Source organism: Eulemur rufifrons, chromosome 9, assembly GCF_041146395.1.
Source record: "Eulemur rufifrons isolate Redbay chromosome 9, OSU_ERuf_1, whole genome shotgun sequence".
Lineage (NCBI taxonomy): Eukaryota > Metazoa > Chordata > Mammalia > Primates > Lemuridae > Eulemur > Eulemur rufifrons.
The window spans coordinates 1,722,142-1,748,072 of NC_090991.1; the positions used below are offsets into that span (position 1 = coordinate 1,722,142).

The 25,931-nt window shown below is 48.3% G+C and overlaps 1 protein-coding gene across 3 annotated transcripts in view; it reads left to right on the forward strand.

Moving 5' to 3' along the window:
- The window catches only part of SPECC1 (sperm antigen with calponin homology and coiled-coil domains 1), a 174,891-nt gene extending 150,082 nt beyond the window's left edge, over nt 1-24,809 (forward strand). The window contains exons 13-15 of one of the 3 annotated variants that reach the window (XM_069481867.1): nt 3,210-3,326; nt 13,598-13,657; nt 21,653-24,809. In XM_069481867.1, the coding sequence (XP_069337968.1) occupies nt 3,210-3,326; nt 13,598-13,657; nt 21,653-21,742 (267 nt within the window). In that variant the 3' untranslated portion in view covers nt 21,743-24,809. The remainder of the gene's footprint in view (nt 1-3,209; nt 3,327-13,597; nt 13,658-21,652) is intronic. The other 2 variants (XM_069481868.1, XM_069481869.1) reach the window with 2 other exon arrangements.
- Nucleotides 24,810-25,931: the final 1,122 nt, after the last annotated feature.

Consider the following 25,931-nt stretch of genomic DNA (forward strand, 5'->3'; position numbering starts at 1 on the left):
TGTCTGGCATGAAACTGCTCCCTGGTGCCAAAAAGGTTGGGGACTGCTGCCACAGATGGTACAGGATGTAAGGGCTCATGAAATGTTCTCATGTTTTGGGAAAAGAAAGATATAACAAGTACTAAAAGCTTTAGCTATAAAGTAAATTTGGGAAGGAAAATCTGTTTCTCTGCGCAGTGGCATTCCCTGTGTGCAGAGGGCGAAGCCGTCCACCCCAGAGCCTGTTCCTGGTGGTCCTGACCCGGCCACAGAAAGTGTGGTTGTAGTTTCTTTAACTCACAAGAATGAAAGAATCGAGTTCCACCCTTGACTCCTCTAGGATCTGCTCTCTCCCACCCTTGGCTTTTTCTTTCACTCCTGTCCCAGATGTGAGTCGAGCGAGCGACGGGGTTTGCTCAGCACTGCGGACGCTGCTGAAATCCGCGCTGAGGTCATCCTGCCCCGTGCCCTCTCCTCGCCCTCCTCCAGTGGCAGTCTCATGGCAAATGGGACGTGCGCTGTGGCGTCAGATGGAACTGGCGTTCTGACCCTCGCGCTGGTCCTGGCCACATTTCTTTCTGCTGCACCTTCTTGTCTGTGAAATGGGTATAACACTGCTTGCCATGTGTGGCCGTTGTGAGAATTAAATGAGGAGATGCACAGTGACAGGGGCAGCACAGGGACTCAACAAATGCCACTGCCCTCCCCACCGCCACCACTTTCGGAGCTTTAGATTAAGGACTCATATTTCAGGGACGCCTATCTTGGTCAGGAACGTTCAGCTTTCTCTCTCGTGTGGCTTTTCTGTTGGCAGCAGCGTTCTGTGTCAGCATTGCCTTTTGGGAAGAACAGTTCCAGGTGCGGTGCTGTGCCTGCCTCCGTTTGCACAGGTGCCACGGAGTGAGATAAACAGTAAACCTCAGCTCGTGGTCTCTGGAAGTAGCGTCTGACTTGCCGTCGCCTAGGTCACAAGCACCGTTAGACATGGACGTGCAGGGGGTCTCAGACAACCTGCGCCTCCAAAGGGAGGGAGGAAGGGAGGGAGTCCAGCTTTGGTGAGAGCTGTGACGCTCTTTCGTCCCTGGAGGCTCGCCTGGTCCCGCTCCTTGTTTTTTGCCTTCCCAGGGTTTGATGTCCCCAGCGTCTGGCTTGAACGCTTGAGTGAACTAGATGGGTCGTGGCCCCCGCCTGTTTCTTTCCTCTGTTTTTGTTTTTTTTTTTTTTTTTAACATACAAACCTCTTCAGAGACTATAAAATGGACACGTTTGCCGTTGCTAGAGCAGTATCCTGTCCAGGTCTCGGTAGGTGGCTGTTGATCCCAAAGGGACTGTGAAGCCGGGACTCCACGGGCTGAGCTCGGCAAGGTCCCACTGTTGCACAGTCAGCCTGAACACCCCGGCCCTCCCTCAGGGCGTCCTCGGACTTCTGTGTGACACTGGTGCTCGGCCACTGTGGAAAGTCGATTGTCCTTGAGTCATGAAAATCAGAATGAAAAGGCATCGTTATGGCCGTGCGTGGCTTTCGGCCCACTCTCCCCCGTGGGTCAATGTCACTGCACAGCAGACTCGAGGACAGGTCATCTTCCCGAAGGCCGGTGCTTTAGGGGAAGTTCTGGGGTCCCCCAGGGTCTCTGACTAGAGCTGAGGAGAGGCTTGATGGGTGGGGCCTGGGGATTAGGGTTCCTGGTATCCACGTTGCTCAGGTAAGCCACGTGTGTGACGTGGGACACCAATCCTCCAGCCTCGGTTTCCTTACCTGTAAAATGAGGCATTTGGCCAACCTCGTTGCTAAGGGCCAGGCTGCCTCGGACACACACTCGAAAAATCTGGATTAAAAGCTCCAATGAGATTATAGGCCATTCGCTTCCAGGCCCCTAAGGAAACTTCGTGGGAAACATCACGCCATGTGCTACTACACGTTTCCACCTGTGTGTGCTCTCCGGAACTTCTGCACGCACACTTTGAGAAGAATTCCATAAAACCTCCCTCCCCTGCTCCATTGTAATTTTATGCCTTGTTCCCCCTCACCCTTCCTCTCCTTTTAAGCTCCAAGTTGCTTCTGCTAGAAACACCCTAAATAACCTTCCCAGGGCATCAGAGTTGACTGCAGTAGTGCCGCATCTGGCCATTTGGGCGGGGGCGGGGCGGTCGGCACCTGCGGCAGAGAGAGCCAGTTCCTCCGCGCCTCTTCGCCTGCGTGGGCTTTGCTGGCTGCCCTTCCCCCAGGACGGGTGTTTGGAGGGGCAGGGGCGGACCTCCCCAGTGGGTGTGGGTAGATTGCAGGAAGGAGCCCTGTTCTTGCCCAGTTCCTCTTAGTGCCCCCAAACTGCTCAGAACACAGACCTAAGACTCAGTGAGGCCCCAACTGTGCCCCACTTCCCCACTCCCTCTCGAGGCCCCTCTGCAGTGCTTTAAGAGCCATTGCGTCAAACAACCCAAGCATTATAGCATCAGCAGGCTTTGGAACCTGATATTTCATTGGGGACAAGCTTTGCAAATCCAAGGAAGAAAACTTTGCTGGGATCAGCGGGTGGGTGACAGGTCTGTGGATCTAAGAGGTGCACTGGAGTCCCCAGGTGGCCTGGGGGACCTGCCGGGGAGTCTTCAGAAGCCGTCCTCTCTGTGGGTCTGGATTTAAAGCTGGACTTTGGTTTCCTTATCAGTGTGTGCCCCTGTCCTGGAGGAGGAGCTCCTGTCCCCGGCAGGCCTTTGGACGCCTGCTGCTTCAGTGTGCTGGCACAGAGGGTTTCTTCTCCCCTGAGAAGCCTCCCAAGTTGTGGGGGGGAAATGTGGTAGCAAGAACCAGCCATAGACCAGCCACTGGGGCTTTAAGATCTTATTTTGTTCTACTTGTGATCAGCGTTGTACATGGGTGATGATGGTGGTGGTGGTGGTGACGGTGGTTCCTCCTTGGCCAAATAAGTCTGGGGAATGCTGGGATATACAAAGTTAATCAGGTGGGTTAATTTGACAATGGGATGTATCAGAGCCTTTGACGACTCTCCCACGGGGCAGACAGAAATTCCCTATTGTTTTGAAGGCTTTTCTTCATGCTATTCTGTGGATGGACTTGGCCAACCCCAGGCCATTCCTGGTACCAAAATGAGATGTACTCCCAGCAGGTTTGGGTAGTTCATTCTTATGTTGCCTTACTTGAAAACCCAAAGACGGGTTTCCGTCTTGACACAGGTGAATTCTTGACATTTGGTGAATACTGTTTCCTCCCACAGAACATCGACATCACCAACTTCAGCAGCAGCTGGAGCGACGGCCTGGCCTTCTGTGCTCTGCTCCACACCTACCTGCCTGCCCACATCCCCTACCAGGAGCTGAACAGCCAGGAGAAGGTAAGTCTTCCTCACTTTCTTACTTATGGGAGGAGCCAGGGGACTTCCTGGCTGTTACATCCCAGTCGGGGAGGGCTCTGTAGACTTGGACCAGAAGTCGGGTGTCGATACTGGGCACAGATAACTACTGAACGAGTGACTGCTCGTTGGAATCCCATCCTCAGCAAGTGCTTCTCACTTTCCCTTCTCGAGAGCCCGTGTTTCCTAGAAAAAAGCAGTGGAGACTAGTTTCCTGTGGCCACCAGGAAGTTCCTGTGGCTGCTTTCCAGAGAAAGCCCTGATGGAATCTCACCTTCATGGTTAAGACCCTGGCCAGCGTTTTTCCAAGTCTATTACAGAGAACCAGCAAGCACCACCAAAAAGAGTCTCCTGCTCAGATAAGCTTGGGAAGCTATTTATTATTAATATATCACATTTTTAGAGAGCACAGTGCACATAGCACATTAAAAACTTCAAGAAATACTACATTAGAGAAATTGACGAGACTTTGTTTAACCCAACAAATACCGGGTCCACGTAACTTTTAACTTATTTATTTATTTTACTATAATCACCTATAAAAAGGGTTGGCAAACTTCCTAAGAGCCAAGCAATACGTGTTGTGGGTCAGTTGGTCTCTGTCGCAACTTAACTCTACCATTAGGCTGAAGTGGCCATCGACAATTTGTGAATGAATGGGCATGGTTGTGTACCAATAAAAGTTTATTTATAAAAACAGGCAATTTTTTTTTCTGTGAAATGGGAAATTTGTAATAAATTTTTTAAAATAAAAATAATTAAAAAAAAAAAACCAAACAGGCAGATTTGGCCCAGTGGCAAAGACGACAGTGGACAGCGGAGACATTTCTGCCCTCGTGAGGTAGACCGACAGTAAGCAAGCAGGTGAACTTACAGCAGGTCGAATTATAAATGAACAGTTTAAGTCGTGAAAGAGCCTGAGAGGGCGCATGTGGGGGTCTCCTGCAGATCTGGGAGGCTGAGAGGGTCTTTTGAAAGGTCCTCTGGCTGTCACGTGACAGGGTGACCTGGAGGGGGAACAAGAATGAAAGGGGAGCGGCCAGTTTGGCGGCTGTTGCCTTAGTTAACGAGAGCGCCCAGTGTCCTCGGCTTCCCCCGCTGGCTGGGACTAGGGTGGGAGGACAGATTCAGAACGTGTCTTAGACACGGCGGCAGCTGGACCCAGTGACCGTGGTTGTGGGTGAGGGCAGAGGAGGGAGCCAAGGACAGCTCCCAGGCGCCTGGTTTGACAGGGCATCTTCTGAGATGGGGAGGGCATACTTAAAAGTTCTATTTTGATTCCCCCCTATCAGAATGTAAATAAAGTCCAAAAAACGGTCATGGCAATGATAACTGAGCAAAGTGATTGATTTTTAAGGTGTTAGGGTTGTCCACAGCAGTGACAGCAGGATGTGTGTGTGTCTGTGCGCACGCGTGTCTGTCTGCTTATTATCCAAATTGACACATAAACTTAACCGTCTCAGAGTGGACTAAAATCTTAAAGCACTTTTATGTAGAATGCTTTGTTTGCAATCTGTGAAGCAGGTTGGACGGGATTAATAAATATTTTGGGGGAAAAAGTTGTGTTCAAGCCATGTTAAGTCTGAGATGTGTGTGAAATGTGCAGGTGGCAACGTCAGGTGATTAAATGGCAAATCTAGAGTTGGGATGGGAGAGCAGAGCGGGAAACAGTTCTGGGAGTCCCCCGTGAACCATCAGCACTGTCTGCTGGGAGTGTCTGTGTCTGTGCTGTTCAGACGGCAGCCACCAGCCACATGGGCTGTTGAGCACAGTGACTACTGTGACTGAAGAACTTTTAATTTCAATTTTAATTTTAATTAACTTACATAGCCACATGGCATGAGTGGCTGCCGTGTCAGACAGGGCGGGACAGGTGGCATTTAAAGCCATCAGTGGAGGAGCACCCCCAGGCCCGTGGTCCTCAGGGGGCTGTAGAGGAGAGGACCTCGGTGTTTGCTGTCCAGGTTAGAGGGAGGACCCCGGGAGGGAACGAGCAAGGAGCAGCCCGAGAGCCGGGCATGTCCCGGGGCCGAGAGCCACAGCCAGCCGCACGGTGTGACCCCGCTGTCCGTTCCCTCCCCTTTGGTTCCTTAGTCTCTGTCTTTCTGATACGAAGTTGTGAAGATAACTAAGCAAATAGTGGACATAAAACGATGCAAAACAATCAGAAAAACCTCTCTAAAGCCGTGATAAGTGTAAGCTCACGCCCTTGCACGCGTGTGTCTTCCTGAAAGTGCCGTGTCTGTCACGCTCCCTGCTGTCATCCACACTGACTGGCTGCTCTGTCCGGGAATCAGTACGGATCTGCTGGGGGATGATGGGCCTGTCAGCGTTTGCGTTCGGGCCCTGAACCGTGAGCATCGCTTCCTGGTGACCGAAGCCTCTGTCTCCTCCGATCCGTGATTCCGGAGCACTGAGCCGCCAGCTGCCCGGCGGCCTCCCGCGGACATGGCAGCCTGTGGCAGGACAGGCAGGTGTCGTGGTGGGCTGCTTTTCTGTTGTCCTTATGGGACAGGGGCCCTTATTTTCTCCACGTAGGACCGAATTTCTTCTTCCGAGTCTGTCCCACTGCCCTTGGGGAGCGCGTCAGCCAGCACGTGAAGGTTGCAGGTCTGTGGCGGGGTGGGCTCCAGAGAGCTGGAATGTTTCCTTTGAAGTTCTGTTTGGTCCCACAGTCACCTGGAGTGTGCGTCCCAGAGCCTAGGACTCTGTGTGTTAGTGACCTCCCGCAGGCTGCTCGGAAGGGACGGCTGGCCTCCCGCTCCCCAAATGCCCGGTCCTGGCTGCGCTCCCTGAGACAGGGGCTGCAGCGCCGGTCCTGACTGCTCAGTGTGTGGCTTGCCCTGGGGGACACTGGGTTCCGCTTGGTGAGAGAGGCCTTAGCTAGTGCAGTTATGGAGGAGGGTTTTCAAAGTAATGGGCCAGCCGGCAAATCTGTACAGTGTGACACTGAGCGCGTGTGCAACTCAGTATGGGGGCTCTCACTCGAGGGAGGGGGTGAAAGAGGGGAGGCTTTCTTAAAGGCAGCAGCATGTTAGAAGTTGGGTCTCAAAGGGAAGAAGCTAAGGTGAATGCAGCGCCCGCCAGGCGTTAGGGTGAGCGGAGCATCATGTCCGCCGCTAACCTGGGGCCACACGCCAGGGAGCTCCCTGGGGGGCCGGGGGAGGGAGGGTTTTCTTTTGTTTTTTGTTTGTTTGTTTGTTTTGGGGGGATGTACACATACATCAGAAAGGGCACCAAGAGAGGCCCCTAATGTTCGTAAAAATCTATTAAAATAGGCCGGGTGCAGTGGCTCACGCCTGTAATCCTAGCACTCTGGGAGGCCGAGGCGGGTGGATTGCTCAAGGTCAGGAGTTCGAGACCAGCCTGAGCGAGACCCCGTCTCTACTAAAAATAGAAAGACATTATATGGACAACTAAAAATCTATATAGAAAAAATTAGCCGGGCATAGTGGCGCATGCCTGTAGTCCCAGCTACTCGGGAGGCTGAGGCAGTAGGATCGCTTAAGCCGAGGAGTCTGAGGTTGCTGTGAGCTAAGCTGACGCCACGGCACTCACTCTAGCCTGGGCAACAAAGTGAGACTCTGTCTCAACAAAAAAAAAAAAAAAAAAAAAAAATCTATTAAAATAAAAATCTAAGAATTGTACCATATAGCTGTAGATAGCCCAGAAAGTTCAAAAATCATGCTGCGCCCTGGATGGAAGTAATTAAACCAAGTAAATTTGACATCGGGGTTAAATCGGGCATTTTGGATAAAAACTAACACGGATGGCTTCTATAATATTAAAGAGATACAGTCACAGGGTGTGAGTTATAAGTCAGTGGATGGTTTCGGCATTTTTTTCCCCAAAAAAAATGCCAGGGTGCAGTGTTGGTGCCCAGCTCGTGCCTGCGGGCTTCAGGGTTCCCCAGACAGAGTGTAGGATAGAAAGGGGGAGTTTGTTTTACTTTTCACAAGCGGAAAAGGGCCAACGTGGTGAATGAGAGGAAGAGGAAGAGTGTGTTGGGAGAGAGAATCGGGTATTCAGGCGTTTCAGTTAGGAATTGTCAAATGGGGTGAGGGTGATTTATGGTTGTTGCCGAATTAACAGGGTGCTGTGAGCACTGACGCTCCTCTTCTTCGCAGCAGGCAGGTGACAGAAGCCGATGACAGAAAGACAGACGGGTTTGTCATCGATTCTGCCCCTGGGGAAGAGCCTGAGGCCCGTGGCAGGCACCCCTGCCTGTCTGTTCAGGAACTCCCCAAAGCTGTGAAACAGAATCTCAAAAGCAGTTTTAAAGAGAGAGATTTATATTTCCTTTCTGTCTGTTTAGGCTCTAGTCAGCTAGCAAGAGAAAGAGCAGAGAGCAGGGACAGAGCTCAGGACCGATCTTTAGCTGCTCTTAGGGAATCGCGGGGTTAGATATTTTCCTGTTATTTCAGCAAGGCCACCTTTCAAAAAAGACAGGACATTTATCTGTTAGCCTATGAAACTGTCCACTTAAACAGGTTCAGATGACAGAATAGACGAGAGCGTTGATGGCAGTGTCTGCAATGATGTGTGAATGTCTGGAGAGAAAGTCTGGAATTGCCGTCTTTCCTCCCATCGGTTTGGGGTCAGAGGCCTTCCTGGCACAGCCCCCGCTAGCCCGGCCAGCGACACAGTTCTGCCGTGGGTTGGGCACTTAACACTGGAACCAGAAGGCCTCACCTTCCTCCTCCACCAGGGCAGAGACTGAAGCAGTGACAGCTCTCACCTGTCCTGGCCCCTGTGTGCCAGACTGCAGCTGAGCTCACAGCCCGTGGGCAAAGTGAGGCCCCTCTGAGTTTCTGCCATGTCTGCACTTCTGCCTCTCGCGTGACCTCTGCGCAGCGGCAGTGACAGTGCTCAGATGACAGAGCATCAGAACGACACTCATTGCCACCGATGAGCTGCTGCCGCCGCCAACGTGAATAAATGTCATTGCTGTGAACCGAAAACCACCCCTCTCTAATGCTCATGTTATACTGTGTACTGTCTCAGAGTGTTTTGAGACAACTTTTCAACACAAACTATCTCTTCTATTTTAAATATCTGCTCGGAAAACACAAGCGGTTTCGTTGGCATCAGACCAGGGTTTGGGGGAATTCTGCGTAAAGCATTTGGTTTGGAAATGTCTTCTCCTTAGACCTTTCTAGTAATCAAAGTATACAAATTAAAACAATAAAATATTTTTAGCCTGACGCCTTTGGCAGATTCTTTTGGAAATCATGATATTCTATGCAGATAAGAGTGTTTGCTGCCCAGCCAGGTTTGCCCACTGTCTGAGATGAAGCCAGTGCACCAGACAGCAGGGTTTACCGTAGAGAAAGGGTTTTTATTCTGCATGTTGCTAAGCGGGGAGACAGGAGGAATTTCTCAAATGTGCCTCCCCAAGAATTTGGGAGACACGGTTTTTAAAGGCAATTTGGCGTAGGCAATTGAGTCTGCTGGTTGGCTGGGTTTGGGGCAGAGCCATAGCGGTGCAGAAATTGTCTTCTTTGCCAACTAGGTTCTTGGGTGGGGGTCATAAGACCAGTTGAGTCAGTTCCTCGGTACGGGCTGCTGGTCTGGGCGGGTCAGCCCTTCCCCTGGGATGTGGGGCCTGGAAGATACCTCAGAAACTACCCCTAGGTTTCAAAAAGGTGATATTATCCATGGAGAAAGCTAAGAATCTTTTTTTTTTTCTTTTTCTTTCTTTTTTTTTTTTTTTGAGACAGAGTCTCACTCTGTTGCCTGGGCTAGAGTGCTGTGGCATCAGCCTAGCTCACAGCAACCTCAAACTCCTGGGCTGAAGCAATCCTCCTGCCTCAGCCTCCTGGGTAGCTGGGACTACAGGCATGCGCCACCATGCCCGGCTAATTTTTTCTCTATATATTTTTACCTGTCCATATAATTTCTTTCTATTTTTAGTAGAGACGGGGGTCTTGCTCTTGCTCAGGCTGGTCTCAAACTCCTGAGCTCAAACGATCCACCCGCCTCGGCCTCCCAGAGTGCTGGGATTACAGGCGTGAGCCACCGCATCCAGCCGAGAAGACTAAGAATCTTTACGACCACCAGCTGTGGGTCTCCAGAGTGGCAGTTATAGAGAAGGAAGCAGGGGACAGTGGCTAACTATTATCATTATTTTCAGCTAGGCCCTTACCACAGTTCTCGCCTTGCACCCCGTTATCAATCTGTGAAGGCAGTTTCAAGAGTATGAGGAAATAGGCACTTACGCACTATTGCTGGAACCGAAAATTGGTGTAACATTTTAGAAAGCGATTTGTCATTATATATCAAAAGCCACGAAAGTGTTTGTATCTTTGGTAGCCTAAAAGCTGGCTTACAAACCCCCTCCCTCCCCCAAAATAACCAAGAGGATTTTAAAATAAGGAGGCAGGTGTCACTAGCACCGTAACAGGATGACTGCTGCTGGTCTGGGCTGAGTGGAAGGAAGCCAGGAGCCAGGTCACAGCTCCGCGCTGCAGAACAGAGCAGTGTCGTGGAAACAAGTGTGAGGTTCCATCGGTCCCCATTTCCTTTAGTGTCAAGGAAGAGGCCTGGTGGCCTGGGCCAGATCACACAGATCAGCAGCTTCCTGAGGCCGTGACCACAGACTGCGAGAAAACATAACAGCCTCGTCTTTCGGCTCTTCTCTGACCTGGTTCCTAGAGCGGAGTTTGCTTCGGTGTCTGGACAAACCCTCTGGTCTTCGGGTTCCAGAGGTTCAGGCAGGGCCAGAGAGTGAAAGCCACAAGGGAAATGGAAAGGGGTATTAAATTATATATAAAGCCTAAAAAAATTATGTATAAAACTAAGAAATTCTATAGGGGATATATGTAGAAAAACAGAGAAATATCTGCCTCTCAATTATATACTTAATGTGCCAATTTAATTAAAGTTTAATATAATCCTAATGGCTTTGCTGTGAATTAAGGAGGGGGAGGCATGACTAAATGACGTGTAAGTTCATCTGGACAAACAAACCTCAGAGAACAGCCAGGGGGAGTCTCAAAAAGCAGCTACACACTAGGGCTGAACTTCTGTGGAGGAGCACCGTGAGCAGTTGGAGGGGAAATTATTTTCAGCCTGGAATTCTCTGTCCAGCCAGACTGTCCATCAAGTGTGATGGTAGAAAAGGGCACTTTTCGTGTATGAATTCATCCAGAAAATGTATCTCCCCACATCCTTTGTTAAGAAGGTGGCGACCCAAAACAAGTGACCGAGGCAAAGATTTCAATCAATGGAGGTGTGCTAAGCCAGAGTTTGAGGACACATGGTGGGGGGAGGGGGGGCGGGAAACACAAGCCACAGACACACCCGTGACTGTTTCCCATCCCCCCCAAGCAGAATGTGGGAGCTTCAGTATTTAAGGGGAGGGGACGCCTGAACAGAAAGAAAAAGGAGGAGGGGGTGGGCAGTGAGGAAAACGGTTACAGTCTTCTGCAGCCCAGGAAATTTACATTTTACACATGATAAGGCCAAGGTTAGAGGAGAAAAAAGGATCGAAGAAAGAATCCATTATGTAGGTGTCCCCCTGAGTGGAAGAGTGGTCGATCTTATCCTGTCTCTGTTCTGCACCTGGGAAGATAAACTTGCAATGAACACATTTCTGTGGAATTGAACAGACTAGTTTTAGGAGCTAGACTTAGCCTGCAGACCCCAAATCACAATTTGCGTGTCTTTCATTATGGGAGGCCAGCAGGGAAATTCCTTAGGAAGGAGCTGTGGGGGCATTTCTTATAGATGCGCGAGGCCTTTTTTGCCTTTCCCAGGGGGAATCTGGCCAGGGCGCGAAGTTAGTGACAGTTACGTGACAGTTACGCACTTGGAAGGGGTGTGGCACGCCTGGCCTCCAGGCTTGACCTTCCGTTTTGCATGAGGAGTTGGGGGCTGATCCAGAGATTTCCATTTTCCTTTACAAAGGAAACCTAGGCATATACTCTAGCAAAACAGGTGTAATGCAAAAATCCATGCGAGGTTCTGGGTGGCTCTGGGCTGAAAGAGTGTTATAGAATGATGAGATGATTAAGAGCTTGAGGCTGTGTTGATGGAGACAATGAGGAGCTGTGCAGAGAAGTTAGGGTCCCAACACGAGGCAGGCCCTCCCTGGCAGGGCGGGATGTCGGTGGCTGCAAGGAGAAGCGGGTGAATTGTGAGCAGTAGTCAGGACAGGCAAGAAGCCAGATGAGAAGGAGGCATAAAATTCTTCTCCCAGTAAGAAAAGTCCAACACAAGCAGAAACTGTAGGAAAAAACCCAAACTTTTGAAGAAATTCAGGGCCCACATCTGGAGCAGACTAAAATGTGGCGTGATTCTGAGCGGTTGGCAGAGTAGCAAGAGGAGGGTCCTGGAACAAAGCTGCGAGGGGCACAGGGCGCAGGGCGGCCGGGCAGGCGCGGGCGCTGCTTGTTCTCAGCTTCCAGAGTCCCGCTCGTAGCACAGAAGACTGTCGATAGGAAAAAACTAAACTCTGCAAAATAATTTTAAAGAGATTTATTCTGAGCCAAATTGGAGGATCATGACCCGGAGCCACGCCCAAGAGGCCTTGAGCAAGTGGACTCGCTGTGGCTGGGTTACAGTCTGGTTTTATACATTTCAGGGAGGCAGGGGTGACAGGGAAAGTCATAAACCAATACGTGGGAGGCATACATTGGTTTGGCCTGAAAACCTGGGCCACCTCCAAGCAGGGGGGCTTGCAGGTTATAGGTGGGTTTAAAGATTCTTTGGCTTGTAATTGGTTAAAGACATGAAGCTTTGTCTAAAGGCTTGGAATGTTTTAACATAGTTGCTGTTTATCAGAGATAAGCAGAGGTGGCATAGATTTGTTGTCTAAATTGAGGACCTGTAGGTTTGTCTTGCATACCCTTAGGCTTGTTAATGGGTTACAAAGGGTGTCCCCCAGGAGGGAGGGGGGCATGATGAGGCCTGTCTGACCTCCCTCCTCGTGGTAGGCAATTTAGTTTTAGGATATTCCTTTGGCCAAGAAGGGGTCCATTCAGTCATCCAGTGGGGGGGTGAGCCTTAAAATTTTTATTTTAGTTCACAAGACTTACATGTGCTTCTAGAAAAGGAAGCAGATCTCAGTTTTAGCAATTTAAAAGTAAAACTTGACAAGGTAGAGGAAAGATGGGGGAACTTTCTCCTTATACAAAGTCGAGTCGGGAAGTGCTGTCCATAACTGATGGAACAAGAAATAGAAGTTTAAGAATATTATTTAAGGTCATGAACATAACTAATAATAAGGGAACTAAAATCAGCTGTGTAAGGTTTTTGGATGGTCGGCACCAGAGAAAGAAAGACGAGCAGAGTTGAAAGGGATAAGCAACGAGGCTTTATTTGAGCACTCCTGGGCGAGGTTCAGGGGTCCTGGGAGAGAGGGGCCCGAGAGTCGCACTGCCCAGGAGAGTTGAGTAGGCTTATATATGTTTTTAAAGTTGGGGGATGGGGGGTTTTTGGCATGAAGAGTTAGGAATATTCCGTTACAGTTTTAGGGTGGGTATTGAGAACTAGGAGGGCCGATGGTATGTATAGATTCTAGGAACCGAAACTTCTCTTATCTGGGTGTGGTTATTCTTTAACTTAGCTGGGCCCAGCAGTTAATTTCGGCAGGTTTTGTGGACTTCTTTTTCTTTAGGGAGGGAAGGGGTACCCGCCACCAGCCTTACAAGCTGTATGACCATAATGAAAGGAGGAGAAAGATGCATGGTGCCTAAGTCTTCATTTGTCTTGGAGGAAGTCAGCAGATGATGCTTTTGCTTTAGAAATCAAGAAATAGTTGTATAAGCATATTACCGAGATATGGAGGTGATCTAATCGCCATAACTAAAGAGAAAATTAAAAAGTGGTTCTCCTAAGGACCAGGACTGGGGGAAAGAACAGCTTTTCATATGATTATATTGAACTATAGGTAGATGGATAGATGTACACACACACTCTCTACTTTGATTATTTTTCTGATATAGCACCATGATTAAGCAACTTTGTTACAAACAGAATGTCTATGTCATAAACCTTGACAAAATAAAAAATTACCTAATAAATATTTATCTTTGATAGTCAGTTATCAGTCAGTAATGTAATTTTTAGTGGCCGTTGTAACCAGTTAATCTTTTTTCCTTAAACTGAAGCCATTGTTTGTATATTTGACTTACTATTATTTGTATAATATTAGGAGATAGTCTATATGAGAGTGTCAATTGATGTTCTTTCCTAGCAAAAGTTATATATTTTAAATTGATGATTTCAATCTCTTTTTCTTTTTAACCTAGAAGAGGAATCTCTTGTTGGCATTTGAAGCAGCTGAAAGTGTGGGCATCAGGCCCAGCCTGGTAAGTGCTCTATTTTGTATCCCATGTGATGCTGTATTCTAATTATATGAGAAAGAACTTTATGCTGTCTACTAAACAATTTCTTATAGAATATTGAGATCCATTTGCTGAAGATCTGTTACTCATGATACCTAATTTAAAGTTACTTGGTTGATCTAATCAGATATGATTTGGTGTTTTTTTTCAATTAACATTTCATTATGGATAAATTTCAGTTCTGGAAACACAGACTGAATTATCATTAAAGGCCTCTTGTTTAAATCACCTAGAAATGTAAATAAAATGTAATTTTAAAAAATCAATACATGGCTGAGCTCTCAGGAAGGAATGGAAAATAACCAGATGCCAGAAATTTTAAAAGAAGTAAAACAGAGCCAAAAGGCATGAGCTGAGATTGTGGAAACCCCAGGGGTGGAGTGGGGATGATGCTATAGGACTCATAATAAAGGACACCTAATGGGTGTAGGCCCCAGTGGCTACAGGCTTTATTTAATGCCCACACAGGAGCAAGAGACAAGGCCCTGCACTCCCATCAGCAGAGCATTAGTACTGAGGTTCCCACATAAAGCCAAGGGGAACAACAGGCTGTTCTTAGTGAAAACGGAAATTTTTAAAACTCTACCTGCCAGTCCAAGGAGGTAGTAAGGAAGCTTGTCTCCACCTTGGATTTTTTTGTGGGCAAAAAAAGAAAGAATATCCCTTATAAGAAAAGAAAACAAGGCCAGATGAGGCTTGAAGTCCAAATTTATAATATCCATGCTACATGAAGCCCTTAGCTTATATTCTCTGGTGCAGGAAGCTCCTGGGCTGGTAGTACAATGGCTGCTGAAAATATGCTCACAAGCCAAAATTATAAAACACTCAAGAAAATAATCTATTTGATCTAGTCAGCAGATCAAACAAACAAGAAGATTATCTATCAGAATAATAAGAAAGAGACTACAAAAAGACTGTGTTTAAACATATTAAAGAGATAAAAGGAAGAATAGAAACCATAAGGAAGAAAGATGATACTGTCAAAAAAGAGATTTGGAAAAAGAATAAAATAAAACTTCTATAAATGAAAATTTGGAATTAAAAACACAATGCGATGACTTGTCAAACTAATTAGATACAGCAGAAGAGAGAAATACTAAACTGGAAAATAAATATAAGGAAATTACCCAGAATATGAAAGAGACATTAAAAAATACAGAATATCATAGAGAGGTTTTATTACTATGTGTTTATCTTCAAGAAATGGAAAACCCACCTAACAATTGCTTAAACCATAAAGATGTTAACTTTTTTAAACAAGAAGTCCAAAAGTAGTTTCTAGACTGATTCACTGCTTAATGCTGAAATCAAGGACCCCGGAGTGTCTTTTTTCTACACTCTGCCATCTTTAATTTATTGGCTGTTTGTCCCCATACTTGTTCTTTTGTGGTTGAATGTGGCTCCCAAGCTTCAGACATCACTTTCACATGCACAGCAGGAAGAAGGGGGAAGAGAAGGAGCAACTGCCTCACCTCTTTCCCCTTTGGCAAGAAAGGTAAAGGGCTGCCTGGGGTTCTTCCAGCTGATTGGCAGTACTTTGTGTACGTGGCCACCTCAGCTGCAAGGGCATTTGAGGAAGTGAGTGTGTAACATTTTTCAGCTTCTTTGGTGGGAAGCCTGCAAGGGAGAGAGAGGTTGGGAATGACTGTTGGGTTAACCAAGTAATAGTGTCTGTCACAGAGTTTAAGAGATATGGAAGAGAAAATCAGACAATGTCCAGTGGGAATTCCAGAAGAAGGGGATAGATGGGATGAACTAGAGACAATCTTTGAAGATATGGTACCTGAAATTTTTCCAGAATGATGAAAAAGTCCACAGATTTGAATCTTAAGCAGGATGAATAAAAGAAAATATCCATCCAGACACAGCATAAGGAAACTGCAGAAAAAGCAAAGACAAGACAGATAACCTATAAAAAATTTCTACTAACCATTAATAAAAAGACAACCTAGTAAAAAATTATCAAAGGCTAGAATAGGCCAGTCACAGAAGAGGATCACCAATGGCCAATAAACATTTTTGAAGATGTTCAATCTCATTAGTAATAAGGAATATCTAACTTGAAACAACAGTGAGATACAATTATATAACCCTCAGAGGATGTGGGGAATCTGAGAAATGAAAAACTGAAAGTATAACTGTCATAGAAATCTTAGTGCTGTGAACAATGTTATGCAAATCTAATTTTGAAACAGTTTTCTAGAAAAACATCAACATATTTCTTCAAATATTAAATGTAAATATTTCTCCAGAACTCACTCAGAAAGAAATAGAACTTTAACTATCAAAGAGATTGAATTTGCCAGGGCAGTCGCTCACTCCTGTAATCCAGGAGTTTGAGACCAGCCTGGGCAACATATTGAGACCCTATCTCTCAAAAAAAATTTTTTTTCATTGACTGGGCATGATAGCACACACCTGTAGTCTTAGCTACTGGAGAGGCTAAGGCAGGAGGATTGCTTGAGGCCAGGGGTTCAAGACCAGCCTGAGCAACATAGTGAGACCCCCCATCTCTAAAAAAAAAAAAAGTAGTAAATAAAAAAATTGTTTAAAATCTAGCCTTACACACAAAAAAGTCCCAATAAGCCCAAATTCTTCTAAATCTTTAAGAAATAGATATCCCTATCATATGTACACAAGTCCAGAGAATTTGAAACCAAGCAAGGGAATTTATACCTCTGATCAGGGTGAAGTAACAGGGATCTCCGTCCAGAAACAATGCCAGGACTAACACGTATCAGCAGAGTTTATGTAAGGATCAAAGATTATATTAATATTATACACAGAATACCTTTTTCTTTGTAGTGTTGTAGTTAATATTTACTTCTGTTTGAATATTTTTTTCTAATGTTCTGTAGAAGTTAGTGAGCTGGGAAGTGAATGAGATCATCTTGTCCTAATCGTCAGAGCCAGTGAGTGCTTTTGTGCACACGGTCTGTGAGGAGCTGCTGACACCACATAATTAATCTCAAAAGCATTTTAGGAATGTCAGTGACAAATTTAACCAGCTTATACCATCAACAGAATAGCAATTTCCTACATTCTTAAATTTACTTTTCAATATCTTGATGTAGATTGAAAAATAACACATTGAATTACACATGACACTTTTAAACTATACCCAATCAGAAGTGACAGTAGTAATAGTCCCAAATTTTTGATCAAGTTCCATTATTAGATTCTGCAGGGAAACTTTTCACTTATATGTGTATATTCAAGTAGATACAAGTTTCTGGGCATAGCATATTAGCAAGGATAAGATCTTTAAAAAGTGAAGCTCTACGGTGGTGCCCAAATTTTAGAAAGCATTCCTCCTCAACCACCATGTAATGCGAGAGTCTTAGCCCACCGTGTCTCGAGTGTGAGCAGCTCCCTTCAGAAAGAATCAGGTGCGAGAGGACATGTGGCGCCACGCCATTACCGTAAAAAGCAGCCCAAGCCTGGGTGTGGTGGCTCACACCTGTAATCCTAGCACTTTGGGAGGCCAGGGCAGGAGGATCGCTTGAGATCAGGAGTTCGAGACCAGCCCGGGCAACATAGCAAGCCCTCATCTGTACAAAAAAAACAGAAAAATTAGCCAGGCATGGTGGTGCACACCTGTAGTCCCAGCTACTTGGGAGGCCAAGGCAGGAGGATCACTGGAGCCCAGGAGTTTGAGGCTGCAGTGAGCTATGATGATGCCACTGCACTCCAGCCTGGGCAACACAGTGGGACTGTGTCTCAAAACAAAAACAAGGAAACAATCAGAGTGTCTGTCCTCCAGGGCTGCTGTGCCTGTCTCTTAGTATGGGGACACTGCCACACCAGGCCATTGCCCACTGAGGAAGCCAGAGTGACCGCTGGGACGGCCCCTGCACATGCAGGCTGAGCTCCTCGCGTGCCCTGTGGAGGGAGGGCTTCGCAACTCAGGATTTCATGGAACTATCAGAGTGATTCCCGGGCCTACCCTGCAGGGGAGACTTGATAAGGGATACTTAAATGGTTAATTTTCTTCATATTTACCATGTGCCAGGCACCATTCTGGGCATTTTCCATGTCCAGACTCCTTGGACCCTCATTGGAGCAAGAAGCTGTATCTTTTTTTGAATTGTTTTTTATTATGGTAAAATACATGTAAGGTTCACCATCTTAACAACTTTCGGTTTACAGTTCAGTGGCAGTAAGTACGTTCCTATTGTCGTGCGGCCGTCACCCTCCACGCCCAGAACTCTTTCCATCTCCTCAGACTGAATCTCTGCACCCGTTAAACACTGTCCCCCCAGCCTGGCCCTGGCGGCCACCAGCCTGCGTTCTGCCCGTGTGGATCTGACTGCTCCAGCTGCCTCACACGGGTGGAGTCACGCGGTGTTGGTCTTTGGTGACCGGCTTATTTCACTCAGCACAGTGTCCTCAGGTTCATCCGTGATTTAGCAAGGCCGCATAGTATCCCATTGTACACACACGCACACACACACGCGCGCACACGTACACACACACCACATTTTGTTCATCATCAGCCAGTATTTTCCAAACCAAGTTCATTTTCATCCTGGCTGGAGTCTTTTTCTCTTCCATTTTGGCTGTTCTGCCTTGAGCATCCCATGGAACGGTGCTACCCCACGCGAACCCTCCCCACGGTATCCACACCGAGCCACACTCGAGAGTCCTGCCCTCGTCACTTGAGGTGCCAGTTACAAAGGGTCTGCGGTCTCAGTTACTCAGAGTTCGCCTTTAACTCAGAGTCAGCTTCATCGGTACAGTGGAAGCTTGCTTCTCCTTGCCGGATTAATGCTGTAGAAGGTTCTTGAAAGACACACATGGCAACTGTCACGGCAGGCTGTGAACAGTTTACATTTAGGTCTGCGATCCATTTCAAATCAGTTTTTGTGTAAGCTATACAGTGTGGGTTTAGGGCTTTTCTTCTTCTTTTTTGCGTATGGGCATCCGGCTGTCTCAGTGCCATTTGTTGAAAAGACTGTCCTTTCTCTGTTGAGTTGCATTTGCACCTCTGTCCAAAATCAGTTGACTATATTTGTGTGGTTCTATCTCTGGACTCTGTTCTGTTTCATTGATCTTAGTGTCCCTTACCAATATCACACTGTCTTGATTAATATAGCTTTATTAGAAATCTTGACATCTAGTCCTCTAACTTTGTTCTGCTTTTCAGAATTGTTTTGGCTATTCTAGTACCTTTGCCTTTTCAAATTTTAGAATCAGTTTGTCAATATCCACAAAAAAGTTTGCTTGGATTTTGATTGGGATTACATTGTACCTATAGATCAAACTGGGAAGAACTGACATTTTAACAGTTCAATCCATGAACACAGAATATAATCCCCATTTCTTTAGATCTTCGATTTCTTTCATCAGTGTTTTATAGTTTTCTGCATATAGATCCTGCACATATTTCATTAGATTTAGACCTTGATACTTTTTTTTTTTTGGTGTTACTGTAAATGGTAATTTTTTTATTATTATTACAAATTCCAGTTGTTCATTTCTGGTATATAGGAAAGCAGTTGACTTTGGTATACTGACTTTGTATTCTAAAACTTTGCCAAACTTATGTGTAGACTCTTTTGGATTTTCTACATAGACAATCATGACATCTACAAATAACGGCAGTTTTACTTCTTCCTTTCCAATCTGTATGCCGTTTGTTTCTGTTTCGTGCTTTACTGCACTAGCTAGAACTTCCAGTACAGTGTTAAGCGGGACAAGTGAGAGAGGACGTTCTTGTCTTCTTCCTGATTTTGTGGGGAAAGCATTCAAGTCTCTCACTGTTGAGCGTGATGCCAGCTGTTGGTTTGGGGCACATATATCCTTTACTAGGATAAACAAGTTCCCTTCTGTTCCTAGTGTTTTGAGAGTTTTTATCAAGAGTAAAAACTATCATCCCTGTTGAATTGTGTGTAATGCTTTTTCTTTATCTGTTGATAGGATCATATGGTTTTTCTTATTTAGTCTGCTAATATGATGAACTACATAGATTTATGGATGTTTAACCATGCCTATATTCCTGGGATAAACCCCACTCGATCATGATGTGTTATACTTTTTATAGATTAATGGATTCAATTTGCTAATATTTGTTAAGGGTTTTTATGTCCATGTTCATGGTGAGAAATTGGTCTCTAGTTTTCTTGTAACGTCTTATAGGGTAATCTGGCATTGTAGAATGAGTTGAGAAGTATTTGTGCCCTCCTCTTCTATTTTTTGGAAGAAATTGTGTAGAGTTTGGTATTATTTCTTCTTAAGTATTTGATAGAATCCATCAGTAAAATCGTATGTGTCTGGTAATTTTGGGGGGGAGGTTTTAAACTACTAATTCAAACAAATGTCATGCATTATAAGATTGTATCTAATGCAGCGTACTCTTTCTCCTGAAATGTGCAAAATATTTCTTCAAAAAATTTTAAATGTGATGTTAACAATGTACCAAAATACTTTTAATTCAATTATTGTTAGGGTCAGTATATAAGATAGTCTGAGTAAAACTGACTATTGATTGGGCTTCTGAATCCTCTCTGGCGTTGAAGACGCACCTCCCTCCACAGAGAGCAAGGTTTCCCCTCCTTCCTCGGAGCTCGCGTCTCCAAAGCAGCACACTCAGCTCTTGCTCACTTCTCGCATCGTCGTATTTGCAGCCCCACTGGGGGACGGCCTCAGCTTTCCAGGGGTCGTCTGTGTGCACAGTCAGGACTATAGCAGTCTAAGTAGAAGGAAACCCTGTACCCTTGTATTCTGTGAAAATTTGGTTTTTCTTTTAAAATTGCTGCAGGTACCTGTGCAGACTGTTCAGCCGACTCGCTCCTTTCCACCCGGCCCCATGACTAATGATATGTTGCTAATTTTCTAGTGTAACCAAGGAGCGAAATCAGTAAAGTCTATTTAGATGCTGTTGAACGAGAGGAAAAATGGCTCTTTAACAGCCTCAGCCAGTTCTGCCACCGCCCAGGAGCAGCTGTGCTAAGTTCCGCCTCGTGTTTCCTCCCTGTCTCCGCTTCTGGCTTCACGGCAGGGTCCCTTCCTGCTGTTCTCTTGTGACCACAAAAGAATCCAAATCCAACCCCAAAGTTAATCATTAAACATGTTCGGTGGCACAAATGTCAGAAGAGCTGGACCGAGTGCCCTGCGGGGCCCCGCTGCCTTGCGGGTGGCTGTGTGGCCTCCTGCGGATGCGTGCTTAGCGCCACACGCTTCAAAATCAGCAAAACAAATAAATAAAGATTAGCAAATTAGCAAAAAACAAAAAGGCAAAAAATCAGTAAGCTAGCAAAAAAACCACATTAAATGATAACATTTAATGCTGGACGGTACATGGTTGCATTTTAAGTTGGTCAAGGCCTTTGTGACAATCCCACTCCTAGGAGTTTGTCCTAAGGAGCCGATCCCACCGAAGGACACCGTGCTGCGCAGGTGCGTGGGCGCCGGCTGAATCGTAAGGAAGTGACGTGAGCGCATGTCGTGTCGCTGTGCACGGCGGCCCCGGACGGTGCGGGCAGCGTGGCGGCAGCGTGGCGTCGGCGTGGCGTCGGCGTGGCGTCGGCCTGGCGTCGGCGTGGCGGCGGCGTGGCGTCGGCGTGGCGTCGGCGTCGCAGGCGCTCGGAGCGCAGCCCAGTCACCGAGTGTCTGTCCGCAGCCGCGGGCGCCCGGGAAGCCAGAGGTGTAATTTAGAAAATGTAATTTAGAAAAAGTGGAAATTGTTTTAACAGTGAAATTATCAGTCACTTTTTCTTTTTAAAACTTTTTTTAATGCTGCCGTATTAAAAGATGACCGTGGTGGGTGGGAGGTCATGTCCTCTGTGTTTGGAAAGGTCGGTGTGTCCCACGCGAGCGGGAGAAAGGGCTCTTCCTTCCACTGCTCAGGCTGCACCGTCCGCCCGTGCGGGTGGAGGCCTTGCAGGCCCTGGCCTGGACCTGCGTCCCTCAGTGGGGGTCTGTGACGTGTCCCCTTGTGACCTGTCCCCTCCCCTGCAGGAGCTCAGCGAGATGCTGTACACGGACCGGCCCGACTGGCAGAGCGTGATGCAGTACGTGGCCCAGATCTACAAGTACTTTGAGACGTAGCCCGGGAGGGCCTGAGAGCGGCTGCCGTGGAGCCACCTGCTGTGGTTTGTCCCCGAAGCGCCTGGGCACCGACCACCCAGCCGTCTGGGCTGCGAAGGAAGGCTCAATCCGAGCGGACCAACACGCAAATAACAGACAGAGCTGGGTCCGCCACCTACCGGTCTCAGATCAGACGCATTTTGGAGCCTGACCCGGGGACGCTTTGCTCTCCTGCAGGAGGCTGCAAAGACGCCAGCTTCCCTCCGTCCACACCGAGACCCGCCGCCGCCGCCCGGCACCCTGGGTGGCTGAACACGCCGTCCGCACGCAGGTTGACGGGAACAGCTCCTCCAGATCAGTCTCTTTTTTGCGAAAAATACCCTGACTTTTGCCTGTATAAAAATTTTGCCCTTGCTAAATGCCGCCTCCACTCCTGGCCAAAAAACCCCACAGAAATCACCAAACAAAACACAGAAAGTGGAGCATTTTCTCCAGGGCAACCTGGAAACACATTGGCCCTTTTCGGGCAATGTACTCAAGTTCTAGGTAACAACATTAAAACCTAGAACTTGATTACATTTTTGAGATCTCATGATCTCTGATTTGATTTATTGTCTCAAAAGTAAAGCCCCTGGGCACTTTGCTGACGGGGCCTGGGAAGTGTCCCGCGGCTGCCCCCAGGCAGCAGGTCGCTCTCACGCTGGCAGGGAAGCCGCAGCCCCTGCCTGCACGTCTGTGCTCCCGTTCAGTCCAACCCGTTCACACCACACACGGCAGGGGACAGGAGGCCACTTGTGTGCGGAGTGGCCTGTGCCTGTCAGTCCCGGTGGCTTCGCACAGTTGGGCCGAGGGCCTGTGACTCCGGGAGAGAGGCAGGCGGCAAACCCACACCACGTCCCAGTCTGGACTGACGCAGTCTCAGTGCTTCGTTAGGCTCTTACATTTGCGTGGCAGAAAGGAGCCCTGAGGGGTGGACGGCGATGGCCCCGTTTATAGCACGCCCCCCAATCCTGCGGTTACCCTGGGCGGCAGCAGAGCCCTCCCCAGGGCTGCCCCAGTCCCCGCAGAGGTGCTCGGTCCAGCCCAGGTGACCATCCCGTGTCCTGTGCAGATCACACGGCGGCTGGGGCAAATGCGGAATGCCTGTCACTGGATGTGTGAAGTGCCAATAGCTGTGTTAGTGCCCCTCTGACAAAGGATCATCCTTGCAGTAAGTCACTGAGAATTACAATTCCTGCCGTTATCATTTAAATCTCTGATTGCTGATCTGACCCACATGTTCAGAGCCGGGTCCTAGAGGACGCGGGTCCAGTCCCCACGCTGGGAGCGGCATGGGCTCTGTCCCCTCCCTCCCGGCCAGACCTTTGTAGAGGCGGCAGCCGGGCTGCACAGGTTCCCGGTGTGCGGGATGTCGCAATCTCCTGGAGGCGTTTTGGAAACACACTCCTGGCCGGCCCCATCAGTTGGTTCAGCACATCTGGAAGGGGACCCGGGATGCGTTCTGTATATTTTCAAAGTTCCCTGAGCCACTCCAATGCATAGCCACATTGAGAGCCACTGGGGGGGGGGGGATGGGGAGGGGCACCTTTCGTGGGCGGCCGAGCCCCTGAGCAGCTGTTTGGCTGTGGCCATTACATCACGGGCCACTTTGTTTTGCTCAGCTCTCTGTTTTGACCGATTATGTGTAAACGATCTAGAACCAGCTCTGGGAAAGCAGTCTTGATGCCAGGCGGTTTTGCATTTCTCTCCCTCACACTGGGTGGTCCCAGCCCCTCCCCAGTGGGAGCCCACCTTGCCGCTGACTTTGGCCAAGCTCGTCCATTCTTGTCTGTGTGCTGCGCCCTGTGGGCTAAAACGGAAAGGACCATCATGTAAAGAAAGGCCGTGTGCAAGTTATTTTTATGACTCAAGGAGGTTCCCTGCCTGCCATTTTCTTTGCCAAGGGGCACACGTGTAGAGGAGGAGTGTCCTGTTCATAGGGACACAGGTGGCGTTTCGGGGCAAGTGGGCAGGTCTGGATCTGCCGGGGTCCTGGGGCCGTGACTGATGGCCTCAGGGGTGCAGGGGACAGGCCCTCCAGCACAGCCAGGTCCACCCGGGCTGGGCCAAGGGAGGGTTTTTAGGTCCGTTTTTAACAGGAGAGCTCAGAGTACCGGGGGAAGGGGGACATGGGTCAACTGGGACAGCAGGGAGCGTCTTGTGTTTTCTGCTGCTCAGCGGCTCGCGCCGTTCCCGGTGTTCTCTCCTGAGGCTGTCAGAGTCCACAGTAGCCCAGTCTCTTCCATCTTCCCGCAGCCAGCGCTTGGTCATTATAATTATGGGTTCTGCAGACCCCTTTAAAAAAATGTATAAGTTTTATATAAAAGACAGCTGCAAAATGCAGACCCAGAAGAGTGGAGGAGTTTTTAAGATGCAGGGAGAAGTCTGTGGCTCTCTGCACTGTGTGTTGTTTCCCGGACTGAATTTTAGTTGACTGAGGGTAGCACCTTGGCGGCACCCTGTGGGGACAACATTCTGAGGAGCTTCTCCCATCCCAGTCCCTTCTCACTTCAAAAACAGTGTTAGCCTTTTGCTTTCCTCCTTCATTCAGTTGTTGTTTGACAGCTTTTATAGAGATGCCGTGGGTGTCGGACAGAAACACACGTCCCCAAGGGGTCCATCCTCCCATCCCACTTCCCCACGGAGGGGCGGGCCGGAGACGGGGGACTCTCGCCGCCAGATGCAGACCCCCTCGCCACACCCAGCAGTAGTCCTCACCACTCCCAAGCTCCAGTGCCATTTTGAGATGACCTGGCAATGCCATGCGCAAAGGACATGACCCAGCAGCCTTTTTAAAAAGTATTTTTAACGTCTACAGTTACCCAAAGTCACTGGGTGTTTCGCTCCTGGGACCCAGGCTAGGCCGTTGCCGAATCTGCGCCCTCCCGGTGGCTCACTGGCCCTGACGACGGTGGCTGGACGCAGTTGCTGCGTCTGTGGCTCGTTCCTGGACAGAGCACACTGGATCCTGCACGCACCGTCGGGGCGGGACGTGCTAGCATAGATGTATTTAACTGCTAACGGGAAAGTGTATGACGGATGTGTAATATTTCTAATAAATATATTTTGTTTCTGTCTGATTATGAGCTTTTCCCCGGTGACATTTATTGTTCGTATTTTCTCAAAGTGCTGAGCTTAAGTGGGTCTGTTTTCAAACCAGTGTCTGACTCCTTGTCCGGTCTTGGTCACCACTGCAGCTTTTCTTGCAGGAAATGCTGGAATTTCCACAGAGGACTGGGGTCCCCGCCAGCCGCTCCGCCGCCTCCCATCTTGTTGAGGCTGTAGGCGCTGTGAGCGTCACCCATCGGGACCCCCACAGGACGCTGCCAAGCTGTGTGGATGTCATGCATGTGGCTAAATGCCCACTGAGACCCTGGAAACAGCGGGGTGTTAAGCAGGAGGGAATTACGCCAAGATTGAGGAGGTAGGTGAAGATAAATTAGCACAGGGATGCCATCGTGCTCTGACACCAGTGTGCCGCGTGCGCCAGCTCAGCAGGCGTCACACGGAGGCCACTGCAGGGGAGGCTGGAAGCCCCTCTGCCCACTTTAGCTCGCAAGTGGCTCTCCGGCTGGGTGTAGGAATCAAATCGGCACAAGACGGATTCACAGGCAAAAGCATACAAGTTTTGTTAATTTTTACATGTACATGGGGCCCTCCAAGAGAGTGAAGACCTGAAGAAATGGCCAGAGCTGGAAGCTTTTATACTTTTGGGACACAGTGATAAATTTGTGAAGAAATGACAGGACCAAGCAGTCTGGCTAGAGCCAGGAAGTCACTAGGAGACGCCTGGGGGTGTGGAGCTCGCGGAAGACAAGGGTCTGCGGTGAGTTTATTGGCACAGGTCCCTGCAGCAGGGCCAGGTTCCCAGGCCCTGGGGAGAAAGGCTGTTTTCTCCCTGGTCCGGGGAGGGCATCTTAAGGGAATTTCCGTGGCCTGCCACATGGAGGGAGGGCGGGTCGGATGGCGCTTTCTGCAACTACCGCCTCTCAAGGGCTTTCAGCCTCAAATGATCGATGTGCCAAATCGGCATGTTTGGGGGGCTCGCCCTTAACTCCCACGGCACGGTTCACTGGTGTCTCAGGCCAGCAGCCCAGCCCACCGGGAGGAGAAAGGATCTTCACTTCTCCTTCGCCCTCCCAGGAAAGCCCCTCTGCCCTGGCCTTTGGCT